Raw genomic sequence first — 27001 nt, 5'->3', positions numbered from 1 at the left:
TTTTTTTGCCTGTAATACAGGTGTCTGATGAAGTGGACTGTCTCAGTAAGCTAAAAGCTAGCAAAATGAAGGAGCTTGTGATGAAACGAAGGTCTGAGCTAGAGGATCTCTGTAGAATAACTCACATTCAACCTGATACAAGCACTTCAGCTGAGAAATCAAGTGCATTGATAGATTCTGGTAAATGTGATTGAACTTGTGCTCTTGAATAGGTTGTTTACTTGCCAAATCCATTTGTTTAAACCAAGCTTCCCTGTTTTTCTTCAGGATTAGTGGACCCTTCAGAGCTTCTTGCAAATATCGAAGTGCAGATAAACAACATTAAAGACGAAGCACAGAGCCGTAAAGATATCATGGACAGGATTGACCGTTGGCTCTCAGCATGTGAAGAGGAAAATTGGTTGGAAGAATATAACCTGGTATTGAGAAGCTTAAAGCATGAAACCCACGAAAGAAAAAATGGCATCTTTGAAGGATGTATTCTAAAGATTCCTTTGTTGGTTTCAGGATGAGAACCGGTATAGCGCTGGAAGAGGTGGACATGTAAATCTCAAGCGTGCAGAACGAGCCCGGGTTACAATCAATAAGATCCCCAGTACTTTCCACCTCTAGCATTTTACTAGTTTTCGAAGGTTAAGTCGACTAAGTAATCGATCTTATTCCTTTGTTTCTTGTTTTCTGCAGTCATGGTTGACAATCTTATCAAGAAAACGGTAGCTTGGGAAGACCAAACGCAGAAGTCATTTCTATACGATGGTGTAAGTTAACACTTTAAAAAAAAAGTAAAAGCAGAGAGATATCAACACATATTAAAGTCTTTTCTCTGATTTCTTGTGACTACTTTCTACAGGTTCGCTTGGTTAACATACTAGAAGACTATAAACTGACAAGGAAACAACAGGAAGAGGAAAAGAAAAGATACCGGGTTTGTAAAAAAAAGGCTGTCTTACAACTCTTGATATATTGAAAAAATCTCTCTCGTTAAAAAAAGCAAGTTCTATGTCTCTTTGCAGGATCAAAAGAAGAGGCAGGATCTCCTACTAACCCAAAGGGAATCCATTTACGGATCAAAACCGAGTCCAAGAAGAAGCAGCAGCTTCAGGAAGCCCAACGGTTATAGCATTAGCAATGGCAATGGTTCAGTACCTCCTACGCCTCGCAGAAGCTCGGTTGGGACAACAACTCCTGACCTTCTTCTGACCCCAAGATCTTACTCTGGTCATCATCGCCAAAACGGATATTTCAAAGAAGTCAGGAGACTCACTTCTACTCCCTTAAACTTTGTGGCTATACATAAGGAAGATACAGTTTCTACTAGCTACACATCGATTTATAGCTCTGAGCCAGACTCGCCTCTCCAAGGCTGACTTTGACTCTCCTTTTGCACCGGTAAGAGAAAAGAATCAAAACTTTAAAGAATCAAATGATTAGCATTAACTTGCCCTTATGGTAGATTTTTCAGCTTTTTTAATGCAGAGATTGATGTTAGAAGTTGGATATGTGGTGCAGCCGTGCAGGCGTTGTGAAGTAATCTTAATAATGATGTGAAGAAGATGCAGACTTGTGAATACAGAAGGTGACTTGACTTTTTAGGAGATATGGAGAGACAAGAGTATAAAATAAAACTGAATCTGTTATTCTTTAGAGGTTACAAGTTTTTTTCTTATCTTCAGTGAGAAATGCTACATTTTGTGAAATGGTCGTGTGAAAGTGTGTATGTTCTTTTGTTGTGTGTACGTATTTGTAATTCTTTTGTTGTGTGTACGTATTTGTGTATATATATACGTATTTGTTTTGAGATGTGAAAGCTGAATCTGTGTTTTTTCTAGTGCTTTTAAAACTGAACGCTAAATTGGTTGTTAATATCCCCATTATTTTCTCTTAATATTCTCACTAATAAAATTTTATACCAACTCAGTAATTTGTCTAACTATAAGAACAACTTTCCACTACAAAGAACAACTTTCCACGTTTCTAAGTCTTACTAGACGAAAGCAAAAATTTCACTCTCACTTTTTTTCCAAAAGGTGTGCTTTGTTAATTCATGTATAAGTGATTTAATATTCAAAAGTATCGGTCTGAATTCAAATGAGATTTTACAACTATTTTCAATTTTCTCAGGAAAAACATAGGGTTTAAATCATCCATGAGGAATTTGTTAGAGCATCTTTGGAACAAGTAGAATGCAAGTCTTAACAGTTTTACAAAAAAAAAAAAAAAAAAGTAGAATGCAATGCTAACAAGTCTAGTGAAAGTGTTAACAAGCCCATGTGTCTAGGATTTTCTTGCAAGTAAAACAGTATTAATATGCTTAGTTTGAGCAATTCTCAGTCTTCTTTTTATAATATCAATTTAAGAATATTTGATATTGATGTTTTGTCCATCCACTTTTTACTTGTACTTGTATTTAGATAAAACTCTTATAAGTTAACTTATCTCTTATTATATCTTCTATTTTAATAAGCTCTTATGCTTGCTTATTTGTAAGTCTTTTGGATTAGAGGAGGATGTTGTTTCTTCTGCTTCCTCTTCATGTAAAACGACGACATTTAAAAGATGTATGGGCTTAGGGGTAAGCCTGAACAAAGGCTTGAGTTAAGTAGGCCTAACATTCGACCACGCACACATCATCACTAGGCCTACTCATCATCACACACACGAAATAAAAAAGTTATACCATTTTATAAATTGTTAACCGAATCTGACCGTCCGGTTATCACCGGATGATAATATAAAAACTATACCGAAACTACATAAACGAGCTTTCGTTACTCCGTTACACTGAAAAGAAACTAAAATCAAATCGCCGGCGAAAAAGCACTCTCCGAGAGATTCGCCACCGTCTTGAAAACATCTCCAAAAGAACCGATCGATTAATATCTGAACACAGAGTTTTTGATTTTTTCACGGCTCGAACTCGTGAACTTGCTGACGAACTCGGTAGATTGTGACATTAGATCTCCGAGCTGTGGTTTCGTCATCAAGAGATCGAAGAGTCGATGAAGACATCATAGATCTCGTGAAGAAGTTGTTGTTCCCTTCGAAGACCGAGTTGTGTCTTTTTCGTACGTTACGGACATGACGTGGCGGTGGATTAACCGGAGTTTCGCAGCTGGCTCTGTGTTTGACCCAATCCGGTTTTGGTTTCCCCGTTGAATTCTTCACGATCGAAATTGATTTTAAAACATTTGATTTTTAAACGAGATTAGTGTGTAAATTTGTTGATTTGTAAACCAAAAACTTACGCGGATGAGAGAAGATGTGATTGGTACGGGACATTTAACCGGACGGTCTTCTTCTTCCGGTTCAATCGGATGCTCAACTGGACAAAATTCTACGTCGAATTGATTGTTTTCTTCATCGTAATCCATCATCACTGTCTCCTCCACACTCTCTGTTTTGCCCTAATGAAATCAAATAACAGAAGAGAAGTTTAGACCAGATGCTTTTTTTTTTGTTTTCTTTTTGCAGTTTTCGATAATAAGGTGTTGAATTTCGTAAAATGAATTAAATCAAAGTGTTTCTCTAAAAATTAGGAAGTAAAGAAAGCTTTTATTAGGAGAAACAATAAAAACTCACTGAGGAATGGAAGTCCATGAGCTTCGTGAAGATGAAGGAGATGAGAAAGGAATGTGAATGTGAGTGAGTTTGTGTGTTTTAAAAGGGTTAAAAAAAAATGTGAGGAGGTAATTAAATAAAAGTCGGTTTCGCATGAAAAGGAGGGATTTTTAACCCCACAGTGAAAAAAGATGTGAGGCAGAAAAAGATTCCTTAACCTCCCACTATTTTTATTTGCTTTTCTGTTAGGTCCATTTTCATATAATCCAAATGGTGTATGGGTAACAAAACTTTTCTTAGATTTTTTTATTTATAAAAAAAATAGCAATTGGTGCCAAACTCCAATACATGAAATCTGTAAATGGAGTGTATAAAAGGTAATATTTTTTAAAAAAATATCATCATCTAGAAATCTTATCAACAATTACTAAACATATGGTTTATTTTCGATCGTTACAATCATTATGCATGCCCAAGATGTTTATAAAATTACAAGATGACATTGAAAATACTTGTCAAGTGACATTCACAATATATTCACCAAAGGGTAATTAATATATCGAAACTAATGTTGTTTTTTGCATATCGAAACTGATGTTGTTTTCAATATTTATTGAGTTGTATTACTATTTTATTTGATACAGGGTCTAAAAAGATGATTTAAAGAACTACTATATATTATATACACTTTCTTGCTTTTAGCAAAAGGAGATGCTATCTTTCTTTGAAAATCCGAACAATCTTTCGCTTTGTTTCATGTCATACTTTTTTTTTTTCTTCTTTCTTCTTTCCCTTTTAGGGTTTGAAGAAGATTGGTGATGTAGAGAAAGCTATCGCTTGTATTCCGTTAAATTACAAATTTATATAAAAATTGCAAGAAAAAGAAACAAAATAACTAGCTAAAGCCGGCCGTTAAGGAGAAAGCATGAGGTCGACCACTTTACTTTACTCAACAAGCCGTTTTCTGTATGGACATAGAAAAGCAATCTTACTATAAATACACAACTTCAGTGCATGTAAATAACCATATACATACAGTAAATATATAAGTGGAGTAATTTAAGTAGCCGTGTAATTATATGTAGAAAAAGTGATGGGGAGTATTATTTTAAACTTAAAATGAATTTAATTATTCAAACACCTAACATTCTCGTTTTTCTTTTTTCACACCAATTCAGCCAACATCAATTTTATAATTTTAATGATCGTTTTGATACGGTAACACACTTTATTATTTGAGTTATAGTAACCGTGAAGTTTTATATATATATACAACACCCTTGTTAATGAGCATGACAAGGGTGTTATATATTTCTGATTTAGGAATAGGATCTGCAACTTTTTAAACTATCAAAACTATTATCAACCATTGATTTTGGACTGGGATACTATAGTCAACAGGTCCAAAACCATGGCTTCATTCGAGCATATTAAAGACCAAATCTAAGCTTTGGTTTAAAAAATGTTCAGAAATTATAGCAGCTTAGATATACACATGCAGACACTAGCAACTCTATAGGTAGAACTGCGTGAGTACTTTTGATCTCTGATAGTGTGATATGTTGTTACTGATTTTACATTTATCACTAAATGGGCTTAAAAATTAGTATTGGGCTGACAATACGAATGAAAGGTAGCGAAAGAAATTCATAACTGTAAATTAATTACACTTATAAAACAACACAGAACAGGAAAAAAAAAAACCTAAAGTCAAGAAACCGAATTCTGAGCTGTCCTCTTCAATTGTCTGTTTTAGACTTTTGAAGTCATCGAACTCTCTCATTTAAAAAAACAAAAACAAAAACCGTTATGAGAAACTTTTAAATTTTAAAAACTTTCACGAAAAAAACTCCGGTAAAATGAAGGTATGGAGACGCGCGACCAGAGCAATAAATGACAGAATCAGTCTAATCGCGGCGAGGGATGATAAATTAAGTAATTAACATAAGAGATTATCGAAGCGACAAGCCACAACGATCTCTCAATCGATACCAAAAATGTTCAATTCATCCACAAATACATACAAAGCAACCCCTCGATTTTAAAACACTTCATACACGCGATCTCTCTGCACGTGGGATGCACACCAGCTAGACGGTGGCTCTGAAAAGCTTGTTGCTGATCCATGGCTTGTTCCTTGCAGGCAACTACCGTTCGATCTTATCTGTTTTGGGAAAACAAAATCCCGGTTTAGCAGAACCGGTCAGTTAAACGTGTTCGTTCGTGCCTACTTCGCATTTCCCTACAGAATATCGATTCTCTTCTTCAACGAAACTCCGAATCTGACGTTTTAGTGCTAGGTAAGCTTATTAACAACTCCTCGGAGTTAGACCGGACACGGCGAGAGTAACGCCAGTAGAAGGCGATGACGTTTATGGTCGCTAGTAAGAGATCGAAGATTCTAGAAATTGCTTATCGAGGGAGAGATGATAACAGCCATTAGATTTAATTAGCTTCTGATTATGTCATTAGTATCTAGTCACTTTGGTGTCCAAAATCCATATCTGCTCATTTGTGTATATATGCACACTCGCCAATTTTTTTTTTTTAGATTACGTATTTACACTCTTATGGTTGGAACTTAGAAGTCGAATTAGTTTGTTTATGACAATGATTTATATACGGAAACAAATGTAAATTTCTTCTCTTCGTAATCAGAAATTTATAAAATAAATTGTAAATAACATCGGTTACAACTTACAAGTCAGTAAATAAATAAAAAACCAGACAACATTTCAGACCTAAAGATGAATCAAATAGGTTGCAGAAGAAGAAAAACAAGAAAGCCAAATTTTTCTAGACATTTTTTCGACGAACTCTTCAAACAAACAAAAAAAAAAATTAAGAGTCCATCAAAATGTATGAATTAAAATATGATCAAACCCTAAAACGAAGAAGTTACATTGAAGAAGAAGAAGAAGAAGAGAAAAAAAACAGAAGGTCACAGGTTTTTTTTTGTTTGGGGTATCTATACACGATCAATGAGAAAGATCTGAACTTTCCACTCAAAACTATCTGATCGTGACGAACTTATTGGTTCCATGTCTAGCCCAAGGACTCTTCAAATCAATCGAATTACCAAAGCTATAACCTTTACTTGCTAATTTCTTAAGAACCTTTTTAAATGCGCCTTGACTCATCTTCCTACCCGAGATCCTTGCCCGCGTCGCTTAGTACTCATCGGTAAAGGATACATCGAAATGTTCGTCGTGCAGCAAGCCAATTGCCATCCACCGCATCCCCATCGGTAACATTGTTGAGGTGTTCCAGTACAAGTGCAAACCGGTACAGGTAAACCGGAAATGTCCATGCTCACACCGTTGATCACAACATCAACACTCTTTTCTTAACCGGTTTCACACGTTGTTGTTGTTGCTGATGCTGAACATTGTTAGTAGTGTCGCTCTCCAGTTTCGGTTTCTGAAGCTTCTTAGCCTTTAGTGTAGTTGTTGTGTTGCAGCTCTTTGTCTTCCTCTTCTTATTAAGCTTATCTTCAAGAGGAGGAGGAGGAGGAGGAATCGAGTTTTCCTTAAACCGGGATGAGTTAAGAACCGGTTGATGCATCATCTACATCGAATTCGAAGTGGAGGTTTCGGAGAGGACATTGTTGTAGTTTGGTGGTAACATGTTGAAGAACTTGTTGTCCTTTGGTTGGTTCATCCAGCTATAGTTCATGGGGATTGAGCTCTCGTGTTCTCGCGGGTGATATGAACCATTCGAACCGATCATTAGATTTGGTTCACGACCGGGTAAGAACGGTTTAGTGTTCCGGTCAATAGTAGACATTAGCTGCAAACCAAGACTACCTTTAAATGTAGCAGCCGCTGGTTCATAGTATCCCCAGTTGCGAAATCCATCATCATCCATTGCAAAATTGAGAAACTACAAAACAATGCCATTCAAAAAACACACAAATTTAAGTATATTAAAACCAAATTTGATCCAAATAATAAGAGAAATGTAAGATCTAAGAACAATTAAGCAATCGAATCTTCAGCCAAACAGTTTCTAAAATTGTGGTTAAATGACGAGAGAATCCGATTCTCAATCTCGGATTTATTGAAATTCTCTCTGAAATCACCACAAGTTCTATTTCCATTTCTTCAGATCTAGTAACAGAGTCAAACGAAAAGCATAGATCTTTGAAACCCAGAAAGGAAAGTTAAGGTTTTTAAAGCATGAATCCTAAACGAAATCAAATATTATTTGGACATTTGTTTTCGAAACACACATGCAGCTCCACTAAGGGTCTACAGATCTGACAAACCCAGAACCAGATCTAAGGAAATAAGACATAAAGCATCGATCTTTCACGGCAACGAAATAATCAGATCATAAGTCAATTATCATGAATATCTTAACAACTTGTGGAGAACGGAAATGAAAAGTCGGTACAGTACAAAAAGACTCATTTTAATTTCAATAAAAATAAGAGAGAGAGAGAGGCATAGATTGATGAGAGAAAAATCTTATATGGGTTTGTCTAAACGACTTTTTAAGGAATTTTTTGACCTCCTGAAAGAGAGAGGAGAGAGAAATCTGAGAGAGATTGGGAAAGAGAAAGAAGAGAGAGAAAAAAAGAAAACAAAAACCTAATTGAGAGAATATGAAGGATGAGAGAGGAAAGAGACGGTAAAAAGATATACGTAAATATGAACTTTTTTTTTGTAAATTAGCGAGAAACCTAAATATGATATTTTTAAATATACAAAAACAAAATCTTCTAAAAACCAACATATATATTTTATTTATTGTGAAAAGTAATTAGTTTTGGTTATTTGTAATTTTGTAGGGCATAAAGATTAGGCAAATGCCATGTGAGAGAAGAAGAAGACAAAATCAAAGCTCACTCCTCCTTATCCTTTGCATTGTACTACTTATAAATTAATAACAAAATATATGTATATTTGTTAAACATTTTCTTAAAGAGCGAAGACATTAGGGGGGAATGTGATTATGTTTAAACCAAAACCTCTAAAGGCAACCCATTCTATGTGCCTAAAAAAACTAAGAAACAAAGAGTAACATAAATCTATTTACTGATTTTATTTTCAATTTTTTGTAACAATTTTGTAAATTTATTTGCTGATTTTATTTTCAATTTTGTAATAAATTTATGGAGAGTATTTTTCAAATATAAAACAGTCGCTATGATTTGTGGTTTGTGTCCTAATATGTTTTAACTTTTAAGCATTATGCATGCGAAAAATGTTTTTTCTATAGACCAATATTGTTGCTAAAAAAATTCCATTGACTTCAGAGTTTGGATACATCCTTGCCGTTGCATAATTCAAGCAGGCCCATAAACGAATACGAACCATTTATCATAGAGGCCGAGGGCCCGAGGCCGGAAAGTTCACTAAATGATCATTTTTAATTTCACAATACGTCCAGTGGAATGATAGTCATGGCCCAACACTCTTCCCGGCCTATAATCACATTTTAACAAACCTCTTTTATTCTTGCACACACACACACAAAAAATACATTTGTTTTTTCATATCATAATTCAATTAAATATGGTGTGACCAGTTTAATACTTATATACACACTTATAACTCGTATAATAGACTCTTGAGATTTGATTTGCAGCATTTTAGAATTTATGGATGTATGCCAAACTTGAGGATGAAGGCATGAGACCAAAATATCCGAATAAAATAAGTAATGATGAATTGGGGATTTTCTTTCTCCAGATAATTAATTAAACTGTTTTATATAGAAAATTGAAGATAAATAGAAAAGATAAAGAGAATCAGAGGGAGGAGTTGGGGGAGATGATGGCATTTCTTTGCTTTGTAAATTTGGAGCATGTGACTTGATCCCTCTTTCCAACTCAAATCCCATATTCATATTTAATATTCTTATTTTATTCCTTGTCATATTATCTTTTGAGTTTATTATGGTTATTAATATTTTATTTGTTTATATATATAACTAATGTATTAACAATAAGTTAGTTTCGCCTAAATGATAATTTTTTATTTCGTCACCAAAATCGATCTCTAACTTCATTAACTTGTATAATGGTTTTTGAGAACTCTCATTTGTAAAAACAACAAAATATTCCATTATATTAGTCTTTGAGGACAGCAAATAGAAACAAAAAACACGACACACTTTATATTCCTCCAACCCATTTCTCTTTTTTCAAATTCCAATTTCGAGTTCCAGAAAAATAAGACTGATTGTATTTCATTTAACACAGTTTTCGTATTATAGTTGTGTATTATGCAGTTTGTATTAGGGAAAAAAAATCAAATCGATGGCGGTCGTTAGAGTGAAGTAAGTGGTTAAGTGAGATTTGGGAGGTCATCTTAGGAAATGATTACAATCACGATCTCATTCTGTTTCTTAATTTTCTTTATAGAAAAGCTGTCACCGTAACTCTCTCGTTTTATTGGTTTTGTTTTGCCTTTCGGTCGATTTGGAACTATTGAAGCATCGTTTCCTTTTTTTTTTATCAGCAGCAGTCAGCGAAATTGTTCGAGAAAAGGAAAATAGAAAAACAACGAGTGAATGTAGAAATGAATAAATGGAAGAAAAAATATCCATCAAACTAAGGAATACATATGACAATTACAATTGAAACAGAAAAAGCATATTTACACATTTTATAATTTTAATCGTCTTTAACTTGGGTTTAAATCCAACCTATTTTACTATAACAAAATGTGTTTTAAAATAACCAAAGTTGTTTTGGAGTGTTAGATTATTTAATAGGAGAAAAACTTGTAACCTTATCTAACAGACGCGAGCTAGTTAATGAGGTAATATTTCTATGATGATTCAGAAATTTAGATCATAAGTTCATAACAATGACTAATTTCTGTAGGTTTCATGTAAGTTTCAACACTAATAAACTAGTAAAAGTATTAAATTCTTGAAGGATTTATCGATATATAATTTGACGAAGTTTTCATTGAAAATTTTTCATTGTAAAAAACTTCCCCCCCCCCCCCTCATTTTTAGATCTGTTAATGAAACCTTCCTTAAGGAATGACTAAAGAAAGGCAAAAGCCTAAAAGGAAACGACAGAGGAAGGTGGATGAAAAAGGGTCACGTGAGTAATACGTAAGGTCACGTGCGGGATCAGTCTTTTAATTTTCCTTTGATTGGGATCGAATATGAATTTCTTAATGTACAGTTTAAACTCCGTATACAATATAGAATTATGAATCTACGTGTACAGTATTTTGATTTACACAACTTTAATTTTTACTTTTATTTTCCCCTCTTAACTATATGGGCGCTAGTACATCCATTATATAAGCCAAATAGAAAAAATAATAGTTTGTTGTCTGCATTATTGAAAACTTATAGAATTTGGTATTTAATGCAATTATGCAACTATATCCTTGGATTATTCACAAGAACCATATACCTTTTTTCCTCTCCTTTGTTCCCAAGTGTAATTCGAAAAGAATCTTAACATGTAGTCATGTAGATGTGGACCAACCTTCGAAACATGATGACATAACATTCATATGTAGTTAACAATGGCAAAATTTCTAAAACTGTCTTATATATTATTGGATTGCTTTAACAATAATGGAATGCAAGATGTATTAGTGATCTATAATCACACTAATATTTATGGGACTTGAGAGTGACAGTCAAAAAGTTAATCACGCTATAAATATGTTAACCTAGTTATTTAATTATTCTTGCATCATCTAAGAGTGAGCACCATATGAATATTTAATTTTGTCTCATAATTTGCAAACATAACAGAACTTTCTGATATTTCAAATCTATAACCTGCATTATAATTTGATAATCCTAAATTCGAATTTGGATCTATCCAAAACCTCCTAATGGAAAGTATGATATAACATTTTCTTTCATTTTTTGAGATAAAACTCGTGTAGATAATCACAACTATATTAAAAATGTTCTTGCACATAATAAAAAATAGTACGTGAAGGTTCAAGAAAATCAGACAAATTCATCAATCAGACAAGATATGGGTCCAAGCCAAACATCCATATATCCAACATACTCTAAGAAACAAATGTCTAAAAAATAAATACAAAATAACAAAAAGAAAAATCTAAATGTAAATCTAAATCTAAATAAAAACCTTCCTCTCTCTCTATCTCTCTCCGAGAGTGTATATATAGATTGTATGTAATGATGGAACAGTGCAATGAGCTTTATAAGCAGAGGCAGTATAGGCATCATCAAAGACCCCCTCACTTGCTCTAAGCTCCCAACTGTATGAGAGAGAAAGGCTAATGATTCAAAATAGCAAGGAGAGAGCTAGAGAGAGAAAGAGAGAGACTCAAGAAAAAGCTTTCATCATATAACATATGAGAACTTTCAAAAGTTTTGAAAAGCTTTTGTTGCAGAAAGCTTATTAGACCTTTTCTCACCCTATCTCTCTCTCTCTCTCTTTTTATTAGTCCGAATCCTCTTCTTTGTAAAGCTGAACCTCCCACTATCTTCAAAATTTCCTCTTCTTCTTTTTTTTTTTATTTGTCTCTTGGTCTTGTTGTTTCATCAAATCAATCTCTAGAATCCAAACACAATAAAGTAAAAAAAGAGAGAGAAAGAAAAGTAGCTAGCAATTGATAAGAAACGATCAAGGAGCAGAAATGATGTTGGACGTTGCTGCTTCCAACAAGAACACTAACACATGTTGTGTGGTTTCTTCTTCTTCTTCTGATCCTTTCCTCTCTTCTTCAGAAAATGGGGTCACCGCCACAAACACATCCACTCAGAAAAGGAAAAGAAGACCTGCAGGTACACCAGGTAATAATAAAGACCCACTACAAAAATTTAATTCTAAAGCTTCGGTCTTTCTTTCTTTTTTCCTTCTGACCAATATCAACTTATGGCCTATTATAGAGTTTCACTGGTTTTCTCCTAAACCCCATTAAAAACCACACCTTTTTGGTTAATGTTTAATCAAATTAAAGACTTGTTTTTTCATGGGTTTGATATTAAAAGTTTCGATTTTTTTTTTTCAAGTTTATGGGTGTACTAATGGGTTTCTCTTGTTATTTCTTAAACCCCATCAAAAAATCTCATTGTTTCTAAAAAAACACTGAAAAAGACTCAACTTATTGTTTCTGGAAATCTAAGTAATGTGTTTTGCCTGTATTATTTAGATCCAGATGCAGTAGTTGTGTCTCTATCACCAAGAACCCTTCTTGAATCAGACAGATACATATGTGAGATCTGTAACCAAGGGTTTCAAAGAGACCAAAATCTCCAGATGCATCGAAGACGTCACAAGGTTCCATGGAAGCTTCTGAAGAGAGACAGCAACATAGAGGTGAAGAAACGAGTCTATGTTTGCCCTGAACCTACTTGTCTTCACCACGATCCTTGTCATGCTCTTGGAGATCTTGTGGGAATCAAAAAGCATTTCAGAAGAAAACACAGTAACCATAAGCAATGGGTTTGTGAGAGATGCTCTAAAGGTTATGCTGTTCAATCAGATTACAAGGCTCATCTCAAAACTTGTGGCACTAGAGGCCATTCTTGTGACTGTGGTCGCGTCTTCTCCAGGTTTAACTTCTTGTTCCTCTCACTGTAATTCGATTTTTAATCAGAAAGATTCCAACTTTTTTTTTTTTGAAATTTGGACCGACTTTATCAATTATTGGTATTATTCATGAAAGATGCAAACTTTTGGACGGATTTGATATGCTAAAAAAAATTGCTTAATATACAAGTAATTTGGCTATGTTTGTTTTGTATAGTTAGGAGATCAAATAAATACAAAAAGAAAAAACAATGGTCTAAAATAGAAAATTGCTCTTGCGACCCAAAACCAAGATTGATAGTTTTAGTACTATTTGATTTGACCATCCCTCAAGAATTTTACTAATTCTGTGTGTTGATATGTAGGCATCAGAGTTTTCTGAGATTTCTCTTTCACTATTTTGTTTGGTTTTAATTTTTAAGACAAAATGAAACAAAATTAATTAGATTAATGATAGATGTGACCACAGTCTCTAAAGAAATGACATTTTTTCAGGCTTTTAGTGGACCTAAAGTCATGTTAATATATAGTATATAAGTGCTTAAGCTTTTTCATAGATAGAGAAACCTTAATATTAAATTATAAGTTTACCAGTATAATATATACTTTGACATTTCATAACCCCTATTCCATATAAAATAATTTAACTGATAGGTTTCCTTTTTATTTATAGGGTGGAGAGTTTTATTGAACATCAAGATAACTGCTCCGTACGAAAGGTTCACCGTGAACCGCCGCCGCCGCCACAAACCGCCGTCACTGTCCCGGCCTGCTCCTCTAGAACCGCCTCAACCGCAAGCACTCCGTCTAGCGAAACGAGTTGTGGTGGTGCGGTTGCGGTTGCGACTCCTCTACCTCTAGAAGGGCGTCCAATTCATATGAGAAACTCATCTTTAACGATTCTCACGGCCAACTCATCAAATCTCAACCTCGAACTCCAGCTTCTTCCATTAACACCGAATCAAAACCCTAATCAAGAAAACCAACAACACCAAGTTAAAGAACCATCTCAACATCATCATCATCATCATCATCATAACCATGATACCACAAACTTAAACCTCTCCATTGCTCCATCATCATCATCATATCACCATTACAACAACTTTGATCGTATAAAAGAAATAATGGCGGGTGAACAGATCATGAAGATAGCGATGAAGGAGAAAGCTTACGCGGAGGAAGCTAAAAGAGAAGCGAAGAGGCAGCGAGAGATAGCGGAAAATGAGTTTTTGAACGCTAAGAAGATAAGGCAACAAGCACAAGCTGAGCTTGAGAGAGCGAAGCATTTAAAGGAACTATCTATGAAGAAAGTAAGCACAACGATTATGCAAGTCACTTGTCAAACTTGTAGAGGACAGTTTCAAGCGGTTGCGATTCCCGCGTCGGACGAGACATCTCTTGTGGTGAGTTACATGTCGTCTGCGAATACTGACGGAGAGGGATCATAGCTAAGAGATAAACTAAACATTTTTATATTTTTTGTGTATTAATTAATATCTTGGTTTGTCTTATATCTCTCTCTTCTTTTATTGCCATGTGATGGTTAATTATTGTAATTGTTATTTTTTCAGTTATATTTAAATCTCCTGTAAATCTTTCGTCCAACATTATTAAGAATCTATGTGCTGACTATAGTGTATAATATTCTAGATTCAAATCTACAACGTTGTTAAGAAAATCAGTGTTCCTCAGTATTTCTAAGAACCGTACAGGGTATTATTATTTCCACTATATTTCAGTTCAAATTGGGGGAAAAAAATATTTTTCATATAATCAGACAATCTACTGTATTGTTGCAGTTTAAATTATTATAAAACATTGACTGTTATTTCAGCCACATTCCACTTTAAATCGCTGAAAAAGAAATTATTATTGCGTTTCATTTGCCCTTAAAGTTTACAATGTCATCTTTGCTAAAAATTATATATTTCTTTTTATTTTTTTTTCTTATAACTAGAAAACCACAGATAGTATCTTTGATATAATCTTCAGAACATGAAAAGAATCAGATTGTTAAACCATTTTGGAATTTGGACGTTGATATTGGTATAGGAAGAGGCGAAGAGCTATGATAGACTTTTTTTTGTCGCGAGCTATGATAAACTTAATAGTAAAGATCCGTAGATGATAGTACTTGATCCACATAGAAAATTTTTGACACTTGAAATTATAGAACCTTGAGAATTCTGCGTGTGTTTGTTTTGTCTACAATATTTTTCGTCAGGCATGAACTGAAATTTTTTTTTTTAATAAGAATTCATACATTTTACCGATTAAAACAATCCATGTAACAGATAAACCAAAATCTACATGTAGCCAATAATGGTTAGGTTTGAAAAAGATTTCATTAAAATCCAACATAAAGTGGGTAAAGCTATAATTGCTTGGGACGAGTTAACATATGGAGTGATGGGAAATGTACTATTATGATGTCGTTTTGGTCCGTGACCGTTACACTTATAACGAGGTACATAAGCAAACATCGTTTCATCTTTCGTTAGATTCGGACAAAAAGTGTTGATCTATAATCATGATAAAAAGGTCCGACCCATTTTCAGTTGTTGTTATTACAAATTATAGCAAATTTTCTAGCTACTCATTTATTGTTTTCTAAAAAACTGTACATATACTTCTGACTTTATTTACTACAAATAAGGAAAAAAACCATTTTATAAGAAATTGCCTTTAGCTAATAAATCATCCGTATACGTAATTACATATATAACACTGGGAAAAATACTCAAATTAGCCCACACCAGATTTTGTAGAATTAGGCGGGAGATTCGAAGTAAGATATCTAGACATATTAATCTAAATAAAACAGTCAGTTAAAAACACTTAGGAGTATATAAATAAGAAGTCACTCGTCAAGTTAGCGTGGTTATCTAAGCGATTAGTTCAATACTATAAACTTTGCGAGTACCACATTACGTTTAGAAGAAATGGTCTTTTTTTCTTCTTTTATATATGTTTAGAAGAGATGATTTATATCGGTATATTCACCGCATATACATTGAAATTCGAAAGTTTATATTCAACAATGAAAGATATTTTTGTCAAAAAAAAATACAATGAAAGATATATGAACGGAAAGCCACACAAAAATAAGAGATGTTTCAAAACCGGTTGAGATGATATAATAGATACGTTTGATATTTCTGATATTAATTATTACATTATAATGATGATTCATATTTCCAACCAAACATTTTTTAGATTGGACAGGTCTATGATGTATGAACATACATAATAAATGAATGTCGATGCATGAAAGAGACAGAGTTCGATTGGAAAATGATATACCCAAAAAAATATAAATTAAATACGATTAAAATATTAAAATAAGACAATCTTTTGCGTATGAGAGTGAAGAAGCACTACAAAAATCTAAAATCCGAGGTGGGTTTGGTTTTTGTACATCTTTCGGGACCAATTTCGATGCAAAAATTAGGGATATATAGACTTTATTAATGGGGACTTGAAGAAATAAATAAGAAATGACATGAATGTCTGTCTGAGAGAACTAAAGAAGTGGGTTAAGTAAATAAGAGAGTGACAAATGCCTGCCCGTTACTCCGTTTCAACTATATGGCACTGAAAATCATGGCGTTTTTCTTTTTCTATTTGCATTTAAAGTGCACTCAATTGCATTGAAAGCGACTATTTCTCTCTCTCTCTCTCGTTTTCATCATTTGTGTCAACACGCAGAGAGGTTTGCAGAATCTGCAGCTATGTTTGTCACAGAAAGAAAGGTAGAGAGAGAGAGAGAGCATATTAGGCTTTCTCTATACCAATGGCCAAACACATGTGTGTAAAATAATGCATGTAGGTATATGTATATGTATGATGATGGTATTTTGTCACAAACTCGTGAATTTGAAACAATGTATGTAATAATGTCTGTCTAACCATGTGTATCAAACGATGGAGACCTGGAGTGCATGTTATAATGTTATATATATGCACTTTTAACACGATGCATGTCATTAACTAGCGTACTTTGAGATTATAAATTACAATTGCTTTAAACTACAACAGATTAATTTGATTGGATCATCTATAATACTAAGTTGGTGTGAAACTATAAATCTATTATATAAAGAGTGAGTTGTGTCTCACAATTTTGACACCTAAGTATCCATCTTTTTGCCACATCAGCCTTAAAAAAAAAACAAATTTGTATCTTCTAAAAAAATAAAAACAATCAATTCACATTTTCTACCTCTTCTTCTACCTTGAGGTTCAGCCCCTTTTCCAGACTATTATCTTTATCTTTATTAATTGCTACAAAATTAAGGATCTAAGTTCAAAAAAATACAACTTAATAATTTTATATTACGTTGATCACCACTGTCATTTTATTCTCTTCGTTTATTTGATTCTCATTTTCAAGGGTTCTTTTCTTATCCATCTGTTATAGGTAATGATCAAAATTAAATCAAATGATAGTGATAAGATATGGAGCTTTTTCCTCTAAAAATGTTGTGTTTCACACCCATGAAAATCTATTATCACCAGGTTTGCCTACCTCACATTGCGTCATGTCTTATGCTATAGGTTCAAGAGTTTGGTTGCTTATACGATTCTGTATTATGGGTATTTTGTAGATTTTCCTACTTCTGAACATCCAGACACTGTTAATAGTGTTTTAAAATTGTTAAAGAATATCAATCGTTTAAGGCTTCCATCTACCTTTGTTGACTAAATTGTCAACGTATTCTTTTGTTTTAGTAGAAGCTAATCCGTAATTGATTTTGAAGCCCAAAAGTTGTTGTTACTATTCTGTAATTTATTTATTTTTCTTATTTTTGATTTTTTTTCCAATTGTATTTTTGGTTTTAGGCTGCAATCTGCTTAAATTTTATGTTGTTGGTTAATAAAAAACTGGATTATGTGGTTTATTTGAGTGACATCAACGATGTGCCAATAGAGAAAAATCATGCTAATGAGAGGATTAAGATTCATGAAATGCCAGACGCATAAAAAGGCCAATGAGATCGATGAGGTTAGCTTCCTTGGTTCATTAGTTTAATTATCATCTGTTTTATCTCTCGAACATCATTAATAATGGGTTGGACGTATACTTAATATCACAACTTCGTAAAAATGTATTATCTTTTGTATTTGGGATCAATAAAAGGTATTGTTGACGAATTTAGCTAAAAATTGAGGCTTCTCGTAGACAGTGAAACAAGACAAGCTTAGTGCATCTGGATAGACTGGATATCATATTCTTTGGGATTAGGTTTGTGGCGAAGATATGATCATGGATGGGTAAAACAATGTAGTTTGTGAAGGCTAAACATTATACATCTCTAGAGATTTTAATTTATGTAGATAAAAAATCAATGGGGTAAATACATAGTAGAGTTGTAATGCTATTTTCAGGGTTTTAGGAAAGAACATGAGGATATGTTACATTTTCTGCCTTTGGAAATACTGTTTAGGGTCTGAGTTTATATTCATTATGTTTTGTGGTCTTTATCTCCATTTAAATGTTTCGCTTTCAGGTGTTTTTAACAGCCTATGAATAATATGGTCTTGGAGTCATGAATTTATGGGATGAAAATGAAACATGAATGCATGATAATTTTCTATAACAAAATCTTGAACTGAATAATTCTTACCAAATTAGAAAATAATTTAAAGAAAATGAGTATAATGAGTAATACTCGATATTCCTAGAGTTAGGAGAATCTCCATAAGGTATGTTCATTTGGTTGCTAAATATCATAGTAGAGGAGAATCTCCATAAGGTATGTTCATTTGGTTGCTAAATATCATAGTGCATTATCATCTTATAAAATACTAACAATATAAAACATATGAAATATCGTGCCTCCCAGATTTACTATATTTATTTGTATAACATGAATTTTCAAAATCTTGTCTAGAAATGCTACTGATTCTCTTTAAATTTTGAAATCATTGAGACCAAGACGTACAGACCACACAAACTTATGTCTGTTTCAACTCATAAATGAGTAGAAATATGATATGTTGGTCGAGCTTCTGACTTCTGATTTTAAAGGAAGACTTCCGGTAAAGAAGGCTTCCTCGCTAACTGGCTATCAAGGTGAGGCATTAAATACCAGAACTCATTACCTTTTTTTGATGTAGTGATAGTTGGAATAATGAGAGTTAAACAATAGGATTTTATTTTGATCTTATCCTACATTTCATGTCTTCTCATATATGACTAATCACAATAGTTAGATGTTCAATTTCGAGCTTGGGTTATGGAATGTGATTGAGTTGGTAGACTTTAGACGGCATAGTCAAGTTGTGGCAGTGAAACTTAAATTCTTTGTTGCACGAACATGCATGCAATGCATGAACCAGTTCTTCCCAAACCCCCCTGTGCCCATGTCCAATGTTCGTTCTTTTTACGGACTATAAGTTGTTACTCTTAGTTTTGACTTCAAATCATAGTTTATATGTTCAACTATTAAAACGACACACATAGCTAAGCGACCGAAAACGGTTGAAATCTTCTTCTCTTTCTTCTTTCCTTGCTCTGCTACTCTTATTTATGACCATCAATTGTTTTCTTCTTTTTTCAGCTGAAGAGATACAAGTGGGGATTTATTAATTATTATTATAACACTTGAATCTTTTATTTTACATCATGTAACATTTAATTCTCTAAGCGAAAGATTCACCAGATGATATCAAAATCACTGTATATTTACATGGAAGGGCCAATACCCAGTCGCGAAATAGATTGTATTTGCTACAGTCTTTTTTCCCTATAAATAATAAATTAACTCTTAAAAGACACTGAACAAATATATGAATTTATACAAAACACAAATTAAAATATATATATACAAACTCCCGTGTGTATATGCGGGTCTTCACTTAGTTGAATTTAAATGAAAAGGAAGAACAATGGAACGTGCAACACAAAAAGGGTTTAGCTTTTTATCTCTTATATAGGATGCCATAGCATGTGCATATTTGCTTCTCTTCCCTAAACTTTTAAATGCTTATCTTTCTCAACCTAAAGGAATGTCTTGAATAGTAGCCACCATTCTTTTCTAGTATCGATTTCAGTAGTTGAAAAAAGGGTTATCGAATGTGAAAAGAATTTCGGAGTATATATAAACCATTGATTTTAACGTCCTGACAAAAAAAATCTGATTTTGGCGTTAATATATTGGAATTCGAGAGACTTGATTAGAAAATGATTTCCCCATGTCAAACAAATTGTTATGGTCTCAATCGTAAGTGTTGTGGTTTTGGTGAATATATGATGAACATGTAAAGCATATTGGAGAAGAGCAAAATTAGAGTGGATCATTTTTATAAGGGGCTTGTTTTTACGAAATATGCCAATGAAATACACGTATAAAAAAATATGTAAATACACGTCTACAACTCATAAACAATCATTTTATAAGCCATAAAATTCGATACAATCAAAACATTTTTTTTGGTCGAAACATGATATTCTATCTATAATCTATACCAAATCAAAACATGATATTCTATCTATAATCTATACCAAATCTACTTTTGTCTAAAACATTAAAAAAGCAAAGCTAATATAAATTATTTAGTTGTTGGATTTTAGAATACAAAATCTAATATTAATATTTAATTAAAATTTATTTTAATGTACTTAGTTGTTTGATTTGGAAGTGGCTTAGCATGAAAATCTCCAATGATCTAATCACATGGGATTGCCTCATACTTCCCACAAAGGAACAACCATATGTTAGCTTTGATGTCATGACAAATATACCCTTCTTTTCCTTGATGGGATGTATGAATCGACACATCTTTATCTATGGGTATTCAAAAATTGTTAACTTACCACCTTACTCCAAATTATTTTTGTTTTTTAATAAGAAAAAACAAAAGTTTCAATTTCTTTTGTTATATTTAGAGCCGGAGATTTTGCTTTTCGTTAGGAAGTCATAACATCTGGTTTTTAAAAATAGAATTTCTTAGAAAATTAAATTTGAATTGGAATTACTTTTTTTTTGAACGCGAATTGGAATTACTCGTATCTATTTTGTTCAAATAGAATTCTGATTTGGTTTGGCTTGGCTTTTTTATCAAATTCGTCTTGTTTAGACGTAAAAAATTAACAATATAGATGTTGAACATGCGCTGGCCAAAAATGTTGTATATTTAGTTAACTATTGTGAAATGAAGCCAATGAGGTTTGTCTTTATTTGCTTAAATATGTGTAAGATAATATTAAGTCTCACTCAATTATGTAGGTGGACCCTCTCTTGCCATATCTGTGTTTTGCACTGAAACCTGAGGCATTTTTTTTCTTGTCTTTTTCAGTTTTGTTCTTATATTTGCTCTAGTAAATTTTATTTTGGCATTTTCCTTTCTTATTTAATAATCCCAGATATAATTAAACTTCAGAAATTGTTCATCTTCCTTTATGTCAATATGTGTACTTAGATAATGTTTGCCCATGTCGCAATTTGTTCTTTGGTATTTTCCATTTAGCCACTTTCCATTGTTTTCTCTAATAATTCAATAATTTTGTAATCTTTTCAACTAAGACATGCAACATGCAACATGCAATACAGAAAATCATCTGCATTCAAACCAAACTAAAAATTTCTATGAATATTTAAATCGATATATGCTACTTCTAGCCATCTATAGTAATTACGAATATGTAATAATAAAGAAAGTGTAGCATGCTTTCATTTATTTCTTCACCTTTTTATACGAGTGACTATTCAACTGTACTGGCATTTATTTTCCAAAGAACTTAAGGCTTCTTTTTACAATTACCCTTAATGCTAATGTACGAAATTATATAAGTTTAGTAATAAGACCAAAGTTTGTTTTCCACAGAAAAGAGATAAGGCTGTAAACAAAGTGTCAGACACAGGAAAGGAAACATGCATTGTGGCATTGTTACCTTTAAGAAACAAAATTCAAAATTGTGACATATAAAAACAAAACAAAAACATCAATATTCTTTTTTAGGATTCGATATCTGATATTAACCTCTATATATATGTTTTTTATTTATCAATTACAGCGAGGTGTGTTTTTTTGCGGGAAAAGTTTGTAAAAAGGACGAGAAAAGTTATATTTACTGTAAAGTGAGACAAATTATTTATTTACCTTTTTGATGTTACAGAGAAAAGAAAACTATTTGAGTCGTATGCAGTGTAGTTCGCAGAGACAAATATACCCCGCGCCTGCAACATCCTTTACTCTGTTTTGTTAGTTTACTGAATTACCCTTAGATTATGGGACCCACTCATCCCTCCATATCGATATGTCTTGTCACACGTGAATTACGACTAAGATAATCGGATTTATACTTATAGTCAATAGTGTATATTATACAAATACAATTATAGTCTATAGATATACTGAAAGTATGCATTATACATTCTCTCAATGGTAGGACGTTGCACGGATGTTATAACTTATACCCTCAAAAAGTGTCTGTATGATTTCATTCATATCCAAATAAATGTATATAAATAATCCATGTTAGATTTCAAATATCTGTGATAATTGAATTTTGAGTAATCGTAACTTAATATATATATATATATATATGTTCTTGGCAACAAAAAAAAATGTTCCGACTTTTATTATTAGCAGATCCGAACTTGAATTCGGCGCAGCTAAGAGTAATATAACTCTCAGTTACAAACTACTTTGACATTCTTATGTAATCATCTATTATGCAAGAAAGTGTTGGAATCTTTTTTTTTATGCAAGAAAGTGCTAAAATCTTTGTTATTTTAACTTGTGATTTACGTATTATTTAAATATTGAAGTTCTGAGATCCAACTCTCTTAATTAGTTCACTCGACATGTTCATAATTGTTGGTGAATGCTCGCAGCAAATCTCAGATTAAATTTTTACTCAAATGTATAGTTTCTTAAACGTTCTTTTGTGTTCTCTGATTCTGCCCACAGCCCACAAATGTCGTCTTACTAGAATGTTAGATCCTCAGAGGCCTGAAGGAAAAAGTCATTCATGGGCCTAATGCTTATACTTTTTGTTTTCTTTTTAAGCTTCTAAATGCTTATTCTTCTTCATTTCTTTTTATATTTTTTAATTCTCCATATATGGCCCAAATATATATTTTTCGAAGATATTTCAGCTAAGCATAACTTATATATATATTTTTTTAATGTTTATTTTATTTTGTTTTGACAGATATCATTTATACATACATATACTGTAATAGATTACAAGTATATATAATTTGACAATTGGAACAATTTACGTGGTTCACATGTTGTTTAGTTTCGAGCGTTTAATAAGAAAAGCAGAAGAAGGTTTTCACTTTCACCAACTGAAACTCTGGTTAAAGGTTTGATACATTATACATAACTTTTTTCTTTTTATCATTGATCCACACTTACATTAGGTCTCACGGAAAAAGAAAACAAATTCAAAAAGACGAAGAAGAAAAACATGAGATACGTATCTCTACGAGCTGTTACTGTGACTGTTATTTTCACTCCCACGAAGTTCTCTCAACAAAGCAACCACTTGTAACATATTTGGTCGTTTCGACGGGAAATCATCAACGCACCGTAACGCTATTTCCAAATATCTCAACATCTCTTTCACCATCACCCCTCCGAAACCTTCTCTCTCACTCAGAGACTCCGAACCTTCTTTCTCACTCAAAAGGTCTTCATCGATCACATCCATATGCTTCCCTTCTCTAGCCTTCATCTTCGACCAACCAACCAAATTCGTATCACCAAACTCATCTTTATCCGTCGGTCTTTTCCCGCTCAAAATCTCAAGCATCACAACCCCGATCGAGTACACGTCACCTTTCGACGTACACCTAAAACTCTGGTAATATTCCGGCGGCACGTAACCTGGCGTGCCCGCCAAGGTACTCACACTCAGATGCGTATCTAACGCACTGATCAGCCTCGCCATTCCAAAATCCGAAACCCTAGCTTCCATTTCGTGATCAAGAAGTACGTTGCTCGACTTCATGTCTCGGTGGATTATATGAGGGATACAATTATGATGCAAGAAACAAAGCCCTTTCGCAGCTCCTTTCGCAATCTTTTTCCGCTCTTCCCAGCTCAAAACCCTCCGTTTCTCGCCCGTTCTTGGCCCGTGAAGCACTTCCTCGAGGCTCCCGTATTGCATGAACTCGTACACGAGCAGCCTCTCTTCCCCGATTTTACAGTATCCTAAGAGGGGTACGAGGTTTCGATGTTTGATCTTCCCTAGGGTTTCCATTTCCGCCATAAACTCTCGATCTCCTTGACAGCTAAGCCTGATCAGTTTCTTGATCGCCACGGAAGATCCGTCTTTAAGCGTGGCCTTGAAAACCTCGCCGAATCCACCGTGTCCGATCATACTCGCGGCTGAGAATCCGTTCGTGGCCTCGATAAGCTGCGAAAACTTGAGCTTCCTCAGCTGTCGCTGAAACGTCGCTACGTTAATACTCAACGGCTCTTTCTCCTTCTCGATCTTCCAAGTTGTGGCAGAGTTCACAGCTTGCAGACTGTGTAGCATCTTCGCATCTTCCGCGTCTCTCTTCCTCGCGCGAACCGCAATGGCCCAAACGATCAAGATACAAATCGACGCAGCAGAGATCAACACTCCCAAGACAATGCTATTAGCCCAAGAAGCTGCTCTTGTTCCGTGCTTAGCACGTTTCACTTCCTCTGTTCCTGCAGGGAGCTGATTGTTACCGTTTTTACATTCCGGTAAAGGAACACCGCAAAGTCCTGGATTATCCGCATACTGGCTCGCCGGAAGCGTACTAAGCTGACCTCTCTGCGGAATCGGACCGGTTAACTCGTTATTAGACAGATCAATCTGAACCAAGAAGGACAAGTTCGAGAAAGATTCAGGGATTTGACCCTGTAACCGGTTATCAGACGCGTCGAAGACGCCGAGATTCTTGAGCTGACCGATCGTGAACGGAATCTCGCCGGAGAGTTGGTTATGTGAAAGCTCGAGAACTTGAAGAGCGATCATTTCTCCGATCTCGTCAGGAATCTTGCCTCGAAGCTGGTTATAAGAGAGATCAAGATACTCAATGGTTTGGTATCTTGTGAAGAGACTCAGAATCGGACCTGAATACATTCTCGTGAAATCACAGCTTTTAAGAGATGGAATCTGAAGAAGCCTCTCTGGTCTGATTCCGGCGAATTCCACCAATCCTCCGACGCCTTTACACGAGTTTCCGACGTTTCTAACGAAGGCCATTGTGTTTCCGGAGAGTAAACCGGAAAGAGCTTTTGAACCGGGTTGACGACCTAACCGGGGAGGGATTTCTCCGGTTAAGTGGTTTGTGTTGAGATCGAGCCAGACCAGTGTCGTGCATTTGCCGAGCTCTGAAGGGATTTCTCCGGTGAAATTGTTGTTTCCGAGCTGAAGAACGGCTAACCGGGAAAGGATTCCGAATTCTCGAGGGACTTCTCCGGTTAATCTGTTGCTTGTGAAGGAGATCCACTCGATGTTGCTGCAATTGAAGAATTCCGGTGGGATTTCTCCGGTGAGTTGATTGTTGTTGAGTATCAGATCCTTGAGGTTTTGTAGTTTTCCGATCTCCGGCGGGATTTTCCCGGAGATATTGTTGTACCACGCGATGAATTGCTCGAGTTTCTGGAGATTTCCGATCTCTGGTGGGATTGTTCCGTTGAGATAATTGAGACTGAGATCAATCGTTCGAAGCTCCGAGCACTGAGATATCTCCGGCGGAATCTGTCCGGTTACGAGATTATCTGGAATCCTTAGCTCCTCTAACGAAGCAGCTCCGGGACATAAATCCGGTGGAATCACGCCGGAGAATCGGTTCGAGCTGAAATCAGCGATTCTCAGGCTTTTGCAAGCAGAGAGCGAAGAGGGAAACTCACCGGATATGAGATTGTTGCTGAGAAGCAGTATTTGAAGAGATCCGAAACTCCGGAGGATTTTGTCCGGGAACGGACCGGAGATGTTGTTGTTGGAGAGGTCAAGAATCTGTAGCCAAGAACACGAAGACAGCGAATCAGGGATCACACCAGTGATGTTGTTGTAAGAAACCCGGAGATTTTGTAATGACCCGCAAGCGTCTCCGATCTCCGGCGGGATCCAACCGGTGAGTCGGTTATGCGAAAGATCCAAACTTTGCAAACTTTTTAGCTCACCGAACGATTTCGGAATCTGCCCATCGAAGTTGTTGTAGGAAAGGTTCAAGCTTTTGAGGTTGGTGCAGTTTATAAGCGAATCAGGGATATAGCCGGAGATACTGTTCCCGGAGAAGTCGAGGAACGACAAGGATAGGCAAGAGGAGAGAGGAATGGTTAAACCGGAGATTGAACCGGTTATGTTGTTGTAAGAGAGATCAAGGGTTTGGAGTTTCTTGCCGCCTAAGAAAACATCTTTTGGTAAGTTTCCGGTGAAGTTGTTGTAAGAGAGAGTGATGGAGATGAGATTTGAGTATTTAGGGAAAAAAATTTCAGGGAGGATTCCGATTAAACCAGAGGAAGAGAGTTCGAGATGGGTTAGGCTCAAGGGAAGAAGAAGAAGAGAGGTTGAGTTTAGAACGAAGAAGTTCTCAGAGAGTTTAAGAACAGAGAGAGAATCAAGAGAAGTAAACGCATCGAAGGAAACGATTCCGGATAGACCACTTCCGGAGAGATTAATCTCGGAGACTCTTCCGGCGAGACAAGTGACGCCGGAAAATTGGCAAGGGGATTTTCGAGGGGTCCAATTTGAGAGGATTTTGTTTGGATCGTCTTGGATCATTGATTTGAAAGAGAGGAGAGATAATGCATCGGTTTTGATTGAGGATTGGTCAGAGGAAGAAGATAGAGAAAAATGGGTAAGGAGGAAGACGAAGGAGATTTGGATTTGGATCCGAGTTTGGATCCGAACCCGGTTTGGTGAATTAGTCATTGGAGGGGAAGGTTTCGGGAGTTTGAATGGAGAAGGAGAAGTAAGTAAGTGAAGAATGTTAGATGATAAAGACTTTT

General features: G+C 34.7%; 5 protein-coding genes across 5 annotated transcripts in view; 2 read left to right on the top strand and 3 right to left on the bottom strand.

Moving 5' to 3' along the window:
• Positions 1 to 1807, top strand: part of LOC18012304 (65-kDa microtubule-associated protein 6) — a 3983-nt gene extending 2176 nt beyond the window's left edge. The window contains exons 7-13 of the mRNA XM_006395770.2: positions 7 to 180; positions 268 to 419; positions 508 to 595; positions 685 to 758; positions 851 to 925; positions 1014 to 1389; positions 1463 to 1807. Of these exons, the coding sequence (XP_006395832.2) occupies positions 7 to 180; positions 268 to 419; positions 508 to 595; positions 685 to 758; positions 851 to 925; positions 1014 to 1367 (917 nt within the window). The 3' untranslated portion in view covers positions 1368 to 1389; positions 1463 to 1807. The remainder of the gene's footprint in view (positions 1 to 6; positions 181 to 267; positions 420 to 507; positions 596 to 684; positions 759 to 850; positions 926 to 1013; positions 1390 to 1462) is intronic.
• Positions 1808 to 2682: 875 nt separating this feature from the next.
• Positions 2683 to 3635, bottom strand: LOC18012526. The gene is made up of 3 exons (XM_006395767.2): positions 3580 to 3635; positions 3246 to 3404; positions 2683 to 3159 (listed from the first exon to the last, which is right to left on the bottom strand). The coding sequence occupies exons 1-3, from the start codon at positions 3595 to 3597 to the stop codon at positions 2905 to 2907; spliced, it is 432 nt and encodes a 143-aa protein (XP_006395829.1). The 5' UTR covers positions 3598 to 3635; the 3' UTR covers positions 2683 to 2904.
• Positions 3636 to 6255: 2620 nt separating this feature from the next.
• LOC18012525 (protein BASIC PENTACYSTEINE1) lies at positions 6256 to 8091 on the bottom strand. The gene is given in 3 exon segments (XM_024151871.1): positions 6256 to 6718; positions 6721 to 6901; positions 6904 to 8091. Coding segments are annotated over 3 exon segments (852 nt in total). The 5' UTR covers positions 7426 to 8091; the 3' UTR covers positions 6256 to 6569.
• Positions 8092 to 11825: 3734 nt separating this feature from the next.
• LOC18012831 (protein SHOOT GRAVITROPISM 5) lies at positions 11826 to 14636 on the top strand. Its single transcript, XM_006395765.2, has 3 exons — positions 11826 to 12312; positions 12672 to 13074; positions 13725 to 14636. The coding sequence occupies exons 1-3, from the start codon at positions 12156 to 12158 to the stop codon at positions 14500 to 14502; spliced, it is 1338 nt and encodes a 445-aa protein (XP_006395827.1). The 5' UTR covers positions 11826 to 12155; the 3' UTR covers positions 14503 to 14636.
• Positions 14637 to 23390: 8754 nt separating this feature from the next.
• Positions 23391 to 27001, bottom strand: LOC18012830 (serine/threonine-protein kinase BRI1-like 2). Its single transcript, XM_006395764.2, has one exon. It carries the CDS (start codon positions 26922 to 26924, stop codon positions 23493 to 23495), a length of 3432 nt encoding a protein of 1143 aa, XP_006395826.1. The 5' UTR covers positions 26925 to 27001; the 3' UTR covers positions 23391 to 23492.

Source organism: Eutrema salsugineum, unplaced genomic scaffold (genome assembly GCF_000478725.1).
Source record: "Eutrema salsugineum unplaced genomic scaffold, Eutsalg1_0 scaffold_6, whole genome shotgun sequence".
Lineage (NCBI taxonomy): Eukaryota > Viridiplantae > Streptophyta > Magnoliopsida > Brassicales > Brassicaceae > Eutrema > Eutrema salsugineum.
This window is presented reverse-complemented; position numbering and strand designations above follow the sequence as displayed.